Source organism: Polistes canadensis, unplaced genomic scaffold (assembly GCF_001313835.1).
Source record: "Polistes canadensis isolate GaletaPanama2010 unplaced genomic scaffold, ASM131383v1 scaffold_56, whole genome shotgun sequence".
NCBI classification, from domain to species: Eukaryota; Metazoa; Arthropoda; class Insecta; order Hymenoptera; family Vespidae; genus Polistes; species Polistes canadensis.
Genome location: NW_014569603.1, coordinates 602,440 through 613,834, shown reverse-complemented (window position 1 = coordinate 613,834; position 11,395 = coordinate 602,440). Strand labels below are relative to the sequence as shown.

General features: G+C 33.5%; 1 protein-coding gene across 2 annotated transcripts in view; it reads right to left on the bottom strand.

Annotated features, from left to right (window-relative positions):
* Positions 1-277: 277 nt before the first annotated feature.
* The window catches only part of LOC106785773 (neurotrimin-like), a 228,259-nt gene continuing 217,141 nt past the window's right edge, over positions 278-11,395 (bottom strand). For both annotated transcript variants that reach the window (XM_014746492.1, XM_014746493.1), the window contains exons 10-11: positions 4,352-4,453; positions 278-636 (exon numbers count right to left, since the gene is read on the bottom strand). In XM_014746492.1, the coding sequence (XP_014601978.1) occupies positions 557-636; positions 4,352-4,453 (182 nt within the window). In that variant the 3' untranslated portion in view covers positions 278-556. The remainder of the gene's footprint in view (positions 637-4,351; positions 4,454-11,395) is intronic.

Genomic DNA, 11,395 nt, shown 5'->3' with positions numbered 1-11,395 from the left:
TTACTTCGTTTCCCTTTTCATTTCTTCTTTCTTTATTTTTTTCGTTCCGTCTGTTCTTTTCTTTTTTTCTCTTTTTATTCTTTTCTTCTTTTTAATTAAACAATTTTTCTTATCCCTCGTTTTCGCACTCAACTTGGCACGCGTAAAATCAATTTTCAATAACAAGTTTCAAACCCCTTTTTATTTCGTTTTACTCGTATTTTATTACTAAACACATACATCTTTGTAGATTTTTCTTCTTCTTCTTCTTTCTTTTGTTTGTTTGTTTTTCTTTTAATTAGGGTTTGTTTTTTATTATTTTTTTCTTTTTTGTTTTTAATACGACACTAACTACACGGTCAGTCTTTATGCCTTTTTTTCTTCGTGTACGTGTTTGTATACGCTGTGTACGTGTAATGTGCATGTTTTTCGGGTTTCTAATCTCGCGCATATACGTGGCTATGTGTTTTTCTTCTTTCTCCTTGTTATTATTTAATTGTTTGTTTCGTTTATTATTAACGTAGTCCATAATTACAGAATAAGCGGACGACGATTGTCCCATTCGTAGTTTCGACACTTATCGAATGATCGTCGTCATAATTAGGCTCATTGTCAGTGCTATCGCTGCACCTGTCGTCGTAATGCACACGGCAGCATCTGTAAAATGATCAATATAATAATATTAATTAAATTAGAAATATTTCTTAGTCGTTAAAACAATTCATTTTCTTTTCTATTATTTGCAAAATGAAAATATATTTTTATATATTAATTTAAAAAAAAAGGGCCTTTTTTTGCATGTAACGAAAGAATTATATTCTTTGCTATGTAAAAAAATTTAATCTAATTAAATAAAAGTTTTAAATATGAAATTTTATTATATATCATAAATTGTTATTACATTTTATTAAATTATTGAAAAGAAATGTTTCAAATGTTTAACATAAAAATAACTTTACAAAATAAACGTCATAAATATTATTCATTACAGAATAACTGTATAACTGACTGGTATTTTCAAGACAGCATAAATTTATTTTCACGATTAAAAAAAAAGTAAAAGAAAAGGATAAAGATGAAAAGAAAGAAAGAAAGACAGAAATCTTATCGTTGAAGGAAACGTCGAAGTCAATTGAAAAGACTCGAGAGTCGTGTCTTCGCACGACTCTCTTTTTTCTTTTTATTTTGATGCAACCACTCCAGTATCAACCCTTCACCCCACTCCACCTTGTACCGAGTCACCCTTAAACCAACGTCATACTCTGATTTTTTCTAAGGAGAATAAGGAGGTAAAGGGGAAAGGTTAAAATAAAAAGAATAAGAAAAGGAAAGAAGAAGAAGAAGAATAAGAAGAAGAGGAAGAAGGATAGAAAAGCTACGAAAGTCGAGCCGGAAGTCAGTTATTTTTTCGCTTCGTTCAAACCCTTCTTCTTTCTTTATCTTTCTCTCTCTCTCTCTCTTTCTCTTTCTTTCATTTCTCTTTTATTTTTTATCTCTGTTGTACCTTCAGCTATTACTCGGTTCGAAAAAAAGCGTATTTCCAGGAAGGTTATTTCTTGCTTTCTCTCATCTTTTCACTCATCTTTAATTAGCAATGAGAAACAAGGCAGTCGGCGCGAAAGTTTTCCGTCTCAGCCGAATTAATCCTTTCTTTCATTTTTTCCCCTTTTTTCTCGACTAAAGAGAAACAGAGAAAAAGAGAGAGAGAGAGAGAGAGAGAGAGGGAGAGAGAGAGGGAGAGAGAGAGGGAGGGAGAGTAAAAGAGAAAGAAAATTGCTCCCCTTCGCTATTTCCGTCTCATCATCTTCTTCTTGTTCCTTTTTTTTCTATTTTTCTTTTTCATTCTTTCATCGTATTTTCCACTTAAGGTACTCGTCGTTTTTCCTTACATTTCATTTTTTACTCTATAAGACAAATTTTTCTTTACGGGTTTGTTATTGATCATTCAATTTTTAGATAGTTTTGCATTATATATTATATTTTTGAATATTTAAAAATTTGTCTATGCTTGCGTGGGTGTGCGTGCGTGCGTACGTGCGTTCGTAGTTGAGATTAGAATCTTTTCAATTGAAACAACGTTGATAGTCAAATCTTTTATTTTTATAGATAACAAATAAGTTATTGCAAAATTGTGTGTCTCCCCGTGGAGTTTTATTTATTTTTTTTTTATTTATTTATTTGTACGTACGATGTAATGTAAAAAACATTGTTGCATTCGGAAAAAGAAAACAAAAAATAGTCAAAAGAACGATCCTATAACTCTTATTTAAAGCTTTGCACTTCGACATAGGGCAACTCATAAAACAAGAGAGGGAGGCTATATCGGAAAGCGATATTTTTCGAAAGTTATTCAATGTTTCTACATTCGAGGAAGAGGAAAAGGAGGAGGGGGAGGAGGGAGGGAGGGAATAGCTACATAGTTCTCCGGTGCGATAGTACGAGAGAATCAGAGAGAAGCATTTTAATGAGATTCGTCGTTCGAATCTAGCGTGTCAGGACAACTACGAACTAACGGAATTTATATAGAGGTATTTTTAGGCGTAGATACATAAATCCTTGCTTGTTAATGAAAATTTTCCGGAAAAATATGACATACCCCCCTTCCCCGATTAGTTTTTCTACTCTTCGTAGGAAAATAAAAAAAAAAGATGCGACGGACGGATGGATGGATGGGAGGATGGATGGGTGGATTGAAAAATTAAACGTCACTCTTCTTACATCAAGTTAACTTCAAATTAAAAGTATTTCTATCAACAAATTTTAATCGATAATCAAATTTTCTCTCGTAGAACGGGGTAATGCGTGAATAAAAAAGAAAATTCCTGTCTCTCCTCCACCTCTTTCCCAAAAAAAAGAAAAAGAAAAAACCGCGTAGTTTTAAGGAATTCAAATTTTTTCGATCGTGTCTCTCTACCAGATGAACAATATTAATTAATAATAAAAGAAAAAAAAACTTCCACGAGATCACGAATTCAAGCGTTAAGTAGTAAAAGCTTGCGAGGAAAGTTTTAACCTCAAGCTTGTACACTTTTACCCTCTTCATTTTTGATTCTTTCTTTCTCTACACGAAATTACCTACTCTCCAAGGGCCATCGTGATCATACCCCATAGTAATATAAAAAAGTATGTGTGTATGTATATGTATGAGAGAAAGAGATCTCTTTCTCTCTGGTTCACACAGAGGACGGATTTTCACACTTTGCCATTATGCAAATTCCTTTTAAAAGAAACCACGGGAGTGCGACGATATCGATGCCGAGCTCTTTCCGAGGTTGAAGTTGGCTGATGAGAGGGCTGCAGGGGGATTTGAAGGAAAGAAGATAGAGAGAGAGGGCTGACTGATGAAAAAAAGGGTAGGGGGAAAAAATGTAAGCGAGGAACGAAATATCCGATAATGCCCCGAAGGCCTTGCGAAGGAATTTCTGAAGGACCATCGGCCGAGTCAGACGTAGAATTTACTTTCCTCTGTGTATGTGTGCGAGTACCGAGATAGATTGTAATTGTAATTGTGGTGATAGTGGTGGTGGTGGTGGTGGGATTCCCTGTCGTTTAAATGCCACCCAAGAATGATCGGATAAAACCGCGAATTCGCCTTGCCAAACCAACGGCATTTGTTTCCTTTCCCTTCGGCTAATATTCTTTCTCTCTTTCTTACCTTTTTTCTTTTTGTTTTTTTTTTTTTATTTATTTACTTCTTCTCTATTTTATTCATTGAATTCTATTTTTTTTCTTTTTTTTTCTTGATCTTTTCTTTTCTTTTCTTTTTCTATCCCTTTTTCACTCGTTACTTTCATTCTATGTTGGATTTCTATTGAACGTCGTCTATGAGTAAGGATTGGTGAATTCGAGTGAGTGAGTTGGAAGAGGGTAGAAGGTGGGAATAGTGGTAGCTAAGAGTTAGGGGATGCCAATGATCGAACTTTACACCCCTAACGATCCTTACTAGCTCGTTACTTTGTCCCGATATCCGTTACATTCTGTTCAGGCTACTTTTAATTGGCCGAATAAGATGCAACTGTGACTACAATTGTGTTAAAAAACCAATCGATTTTATTTGCGCTTTCATTTTATTTGATTTATTTTTTTCTTTCTTTTTTTTTTCTCAAATGAGAGGACTCTTGGAAAAGAATGAATTCAAAGGGGTGATTATAGTTTAAAAGGCCTAGTTTTTTGAAGTCTTCTTTCCATTCGTCTATGGTTGTGTGTGTGTGTGCATGCGCGCGTATGTGTAATTTCATTTGAGATAGTTTCATTTGGAATAAAAATTTAAAAGTTAATCGAATTATTTTCATATTATTCATTATTTTCTTACTTTTTCTCTTCTGTTTTTTTCTTTTCTTTGATTTTCTTTTTAGATAATTATTAGACTTACCGTTGTTGTCGGTGGGCCAATCGTAATTCCTTTTCCTGTCCAGGTCGTTTGACTTTTGTTCCGACTTTCCGATCTCGTTTAAGTTTGACTGAAACTTATTTTCTGAGAAGGTAAAAAAGAAAAATTATTAACGAATCAGATATAAGAATAATAATAATATATGTCGGAAACTATTGCCAATGAAATCAATTATTATTATTTCATTGAGATAAATCATTTCGTATAAATTTGGTTATTTCATTGCATTTTGTTTTCTTGTTTACAAAAACGGTATATACGTGGCAGGGAGCTTGTTGCAAAAACAAAAAAGGAAAAGAATAATTATTTTTACTTTTATTTATTTATTTTTTCCAAAAAAGAAAAAAAGATATTCTTACGATCGTTAAGATGTCCAAGACCTTGACTGAAAATAATTTGCTTGCATGGGATGAGGGGGTACATTTTATCGCGGTATGTCTGGTAAACGCGATAACTAGTATGCTAACTAAAGGTAAACACAATACAGGTGAGCGTACACGATGTACCTTGTTGTCCTATCAGCTACCTGTATGTAGATGCTGGACCTTGCAGTTATCATATTGCACAATAATGAGATCCCAGTGTGTATATGTCATGTGTATACGAGCAAACAATGCGTTTAACTATACCACATACATGCATACGTATACACATATACATATTTAAGCTTACATGCGAGTACATATGTCAATGTAGGATATCAGAAATTTTGATTTTAGGCTTGGAATGTTTCTCGATGATATTCATAATCGAGAATGAAATTTTTCATTCGTATGATTTGTATTTTTATTTATTTTCAACGATAAGAAGAAAAAACGAAATAAATTTTATCACCCCGTTTGTTTACGCGTTATTATTCACGTTTGTTAGTTTTTGTAATTTATTACACGAGCTTGTCGACGAGTTTCGTTGTTCTTTTTGTCCTGAAAATGATAATTGATCTTTTTTTTTTAAACTCGTAGATTTTCACGATAAGAGTTGAATGTTGAAGATTTTTAAATTAAATATCTCTCTCTCTCTCTCTCATATTTGACGAGTTATTTTTTTCATTCTTTCTATTCATTCATATAAAAATAAAATTGTACATAAATAAAATTATTGCAAAAAATTGAGAGATAAAAGCCATGAAAACCAAAAGAAAGAAAGAAACATACAAAATATAACAAAGCACACGAACGCGTTTCGATGAAGAGTTAAAAATAAAATAATTAAATGGTAATGGATGTTTAAATATATATTTTATTTTTTGTTGTTAAATTTTCCCTTCGATTATTAAAGATAGAACGTAGATCAATTTAGGAAAATTAGAAAGTGGATAGATAAAAAAAGAGATGGATAATGAGAAAAGCAAAAAGTAAAGGTCTTTACTCAGAGAACAAAGGGTACCTCGAGTGAAGATGCTCGGAGCGATGTTACGCCTAAAGTGGGCGGTAAACGTGTCAACTGGTATGCAAACGACGAGTAAACACAATTCCCTTATCCTCGGGCACTACCAAGTCGTTGTTTTCGCGTTGCTCTTGCTCCTAGTCGTGTGACATGTTTGTCACACTAAAGAGAGGGAGAGAAAGAGAGAGAGAGAGTTCAGCCAACTCGAATCGAACGAGTAAAACAGCTGATAACGAGTTTTGTTTTAACACCTTTCCTTCATAATTCTACAATTCGTGTGTTGGGTGTTATTGTATTAATTAATTCGTTAAATATTTTCCTTCTTTAAAATCTTTGATATTCACTCGAATTAATTAATCAGAAAGTTTTTAACAAATTTGGTAGACAATCGCAATCGTTGTGTTACAAGATTTACATTCACTATTTGGAAGAAAAATATGGTAAATATTTGAAGAATTATTGCATACACTGTTGTTTGTTGTAAAAATACTTGTTTTATTTTTTTTGTTCTTTCTTTCTTTCCTTGTTGTTTTTCCATTACGGTACGAGGATACACAATAAAATATGGAAAATAATAAAATACGCAAAAAAAAAAAAGAGAGAACGTTTGTTAATCTCTCAAATTTTTAGCAATAATTTTATTTGCATTCGACTTTCGTTTTCCTATGAATGATTGGAATTAAAAAGAAATATACATACCCGTATATATACTCGTAATGTTTTCGAGCTTATATACGCGTTTAATTTTATTTAAAGATGTAATAATTAATTAGAAAAGTTAGGATTAAAATTAGAAAGAAATTGTTAGAAACTAAAAAGGTAGGAATAGTCTAGGGATCCCGATGATCGGAGGTATGGAATCAGAGTGTTAAGCATCGTTGTCCTTGGAACACGATCTTAGGACAATAGCCTATTTTGGATGAGTTAATGGACGATCTCGCGTGGAGAGACTGGCATGAACGTTATGTAACATAGTAGCTACGGTCCGATAGTAGAAGCAGTATAGGATAGGAAGGAAGGAAGGAAGGGTATCCCCCTACTTTGACAAAGGGATACACACCTAGGAACAAGGAAGCGAACGGTTAGAGAACGGTCAAACCTGACAGACATATGCAAATCTCAGCCAAACATTGGCACTTGCGATGACGATGGTGATGACGATGACGATGACGACGTTCCGAGCCCTTTAGAGATAGGTCAGCGATACTATCTCTGATGTTTCCTTCCTAATTTGTATGCTCATCGAATCTTCTCTATGAATCACTTTACCAACATTCAGATACAATTTTATGAATCAAGTCTGATGTAGCGTTATAATTGAAATTAATTCAACAGAAAATTATAATTCCATTTAATTGTCTTCAATTTTATATTGGAATAGTTTATAAAAACAAAAATTAATTAAAAAACGAGGAAAAAGATTATTTGAAATAAAAATTCAGAGGAATGAGAATAGAATAAAAGGGAAACATCGTTGGTTGGCTTAGATAATTCATGGTATTCTACATGTGTAAGTATAGACGTCCATAGTTCTCTATGTAGCCACGCATGCATATTTATGTCTCTCTCTTTCTCTCTCTCTCTGAGTGTGTGATGTTGGCCGCGTTGTTCGCACAGCTATGCACAGCTACCTCGAGCTGCGAACGCATTCTGAAGGTGCACGTATATACGGATCTATAATAGCCTATTGCCGTGGCTAGTTTAACCACCTTGGTGAGTTGCCGTGTTTCGCCAGTTTCTAGCCTTCAACTCATCCCCCTTCCAACCTCTTGCCAACCCCTTTTCCTCCTCTTGTCACCCCACCCTCATTCTCTGCCCATCTGTAACGTATAATACAACGCAAGTAGCGGGTGGTTGGTACGCGTACACGCACAGTTTCGCGATACGAGTCGTGTTAACTATGTGCTGCTACGTTGGCTAAGCCAATTTCTCTCTCTCTCTCTCTCTCTCTCTCTCTCTCTCTCTCTCTCTCTCTTCTACCCATTCGGTTGGTCCTCATCCTTCTCTTCTTCCTCCTACAGGTTCGAATTGCAGGTTGCCAATAATTCACGATGCTATCCCGAAGGCGTGTTCCACACTCCCACTACCACCGCTACCACCACCACCACCACTACCATTACCATTGCCACGACTAGCTGCTTACAGACCGTCGCGATACTTGATTTTATGTCCAACCGTCCGAAACCGACGATTGAGACTAATGAGCGGTGTTCTTGATATCGCAATCAACGTCCCACGGCAAATTGTATCGAGTCGATAATTGTGTCGGGTTGTGTGATTTTAGGAGGATTTGTATGAAACGTTCACAATAGTTAATTGTACGATTATTCGATCGATTGTTATTAATTTAAAAATATAGTTTCACATATATATATTATATATCTCGTTCATGAATACAATTACAATTAAATCTTTAAAATAAAACGAGAAACTTATCAGATCTTTAAAATATTTGTCTACGCGATGAAAAGATTGTTTTCATATAATTTATTATCTTCTATTTGTTTCTTGTTTTCTTTGATATTACATGTTTTTAATTTGTTAAATATTTTCAAGCCTCCGTATTTATGTAACTTGGTAATACGTGCATAAGTGTATAATGGCTTGCCTATCACGAGGGTGCTCGGAAAATTTCCTTTGCCGAATGGTATTCACAATTATCGATAAACTACTACCAACTGTTCTGAAGTATCCATAGACGTGTAATTAATTACTCAAAACATATATACTTATATATATATATATATATATATATATATATATATATATATATATATATATATATATATATATACGCGCTTTACGTTTGACCATAAACAAATTGTTTGCCTGTTTTATTTTTTTTTATCTTTTCAAAAGCCGTGTTTTGCCTTTCATCCATTTCCGTCGGTGTTAGTCAAAGCGAATGAAACGTAAATAAATGTTATTGCAATAGGTACAGTAATAAAATTCAAATAGAACGTTCGTTCGATGAATCGTTAAGTTTTATAAACGATCGTTTAGAATGGAACTTTCAACGATAATTATAGGAGAGAGAAAAGATCTATCGATTGTTAGAATTCATCGACTATTACCGAGACTCCTCTAACTTTTCAAAAGTGCATTCAAAGTAACGCATTGTACGACGAGACTTAAATCGGCAAAAGGTAAATTACTTTAGGAGGATAGGAAACGTTCTTACCCATTCTAACACAGGAAATAAAATTGACGCCGTTCATGTTAATTTATTCATGGATTTGCAAGTAATATAAAAGAGGGATGGCAGGAGGTGGTGGTGATGGTGGTAGAAAGAGTACGTCTAAGCGCTTATTAAAATCGGTATATCTCGACCGATAAGAAGTGCAAAGAGTAGTGCGAGCGGGTGCTTCTTTTGGTTCAGGTACGATTAAATCATAATTGCAACTACCGGTTATATAATCGCTTTATCGCGTATAATTAATAATCCAAGAAGGCAGATGGTGTTTTAATAAACGTTAAATTAAAAAAGAAGTATTGCGTAATACATTTATATATATAGAGAAAGAGAGAGAGCTTTTATCGATATTGAGTGTATACGTAAAGGCAAGTACTTACGATGAAACTTCGTTTTTTCTTTGTCCCGTTTTAAGTTACTTTCTTTCAAAGTAGACATTATTAAAATTTTGCTTCTAGCATAAAACGACATAATTATGTATATTTATTTATTAAAATTATCTTGATATAGGAATAATATGAATATGTAACTTGTATGTACGTTGAATTATTTAATTGAATGATACATTTTTGTCGAGTTTTGACTATTAGGGAAAATAAAAAAAATACAATATTTTAAATAATGTCATAACCGTTGTTTTGCGATGAAGCTTTATCAGACCAAAGACAGAGAGAAAAAGAAAAAGGGAGAGAGAAAAAAAAGAGAGAGAAAAAGATAGTTTACCCTTGCATACTAGGTTATTACGAAAAGAATTCATTAAAAACACGCTAGCCTGCCATTTACGTAATTAAATTTTAATGAATCACATGTAACAAAAGGATATATATAAATAAATGCACGATAACGCGTATATAAGTATAATATAAATATACGCGTGTACATAAATTTGTATGATTATAAAATAATTCGAATGACCAAAAAAAGAAGAAATAGATTCAAAATAACAAAAGAAAAAAGGAACAAAACATTTGTTATTTAAATTTTTTAAAAAGAGCCATTGAAATTATGTGAATGCAATAAGTTCATTTCGAATAATCTTTGTCGAATATCCTAGATAACAGGAAGTATAACAACAACAATAACAACAACACAACAGCAACAAAGAGAAAGAGAGAGAGAGAGAGAGAGAGAGAGGGAGAGAGAGAGAGAGAGGGAGAGATAAATCCACTACAACTGTGCATGGTATAGAAATATTTTATGCAATCTACTCGTAGCTACTCAACTTGCCATCTTATCATTTCATTAACCTCTAACCTCTTTTTGTGCATTTTCCCTCCTCCTCCACTTCCTCCTCGTACTCTTCCACTTCCTCTTCCTCGTTTCTCATATCCTCGCTCGAGCGATTCTATTGATGTGCAACATGGTACTCGCAACACGTCGAGCATTTATCTCAACCATCGTTCATAAACCAAAGTTCGATGGTAAAGCGTTTCATGATGATGATAATAATAATAATAATAATAATAATAATAATAATAATAACTACAATAATAATAATAATAATGATAACAAGAGGGACATTCAATCGATTGTACCGCGAATTTAATTTTCGATGATAAAAAGTAAAATGAACGTCATTTTAGTACAACCATTGGGCAGTTTGAATAAACGCTTTTCTGTACGTTATTTCAACTATATTATGTATTATATAAAAATTCATTTAAATCTGTATTATTTTTAGGCGAAAAGAAAATTTTGGTAGATAAAGAAAAAAAGAACAAGCGCTTGAAATAGTACAGAGAAGTATCATATGTACAACAAGGTATTTGAAGTTTTTTTTTTTAGCCGAACTTTCAAACACTTTTTTTTTTTCTTTTTTTTTGTGGCAGCATAGAATACGCTGACACCGTTTCGTTGGAAACATTTTCGATATATATATATTTTGTTGTCTATATCTTTGTTCGTATATACAAATATGTATAAAATTTCAGTAATACATAAATATTAATGAAATAATTCATATAGCGTGAGAAAGTGAACAACTGACGGTTAAAGAATGCAAATTGGAAGAAATGAGAGATTTAGTGGATGAAATAGTAAAGAAAGAAAGAAGAAGAACGAGATAGGGAAAAGAGATTAGATAAGTAGAGATAGAAAACAAGAAGAAAGCAAGATAAAGAAAGAAAGAAAGATAAAAATAATGATAAAGGGAGGAGTAGGGTGCTTATTCCTTACCCCTTAGATTCTTCCCGCAATAGGAGAATTGTGGTAGGGGGAACATGAAGGGAGCAAACATTAATGCCATCCCGCAGACCGCAGATGTTGCGCCAATTACAAACCTCACCCTCGTCCTTTCTCTCTCTCTCTCTCTCTTTCATTTTAGAAAGGAAAGGGGGAAAACAGACGATATTCCGACTTACGAGCTTTCCCCTTTCCTCTCTCCAATCTCAACCACCCTCTTCTACACCCTTCTCTCTCTCTCTCTCTCTCTCTCTCTCTCTCTCTCT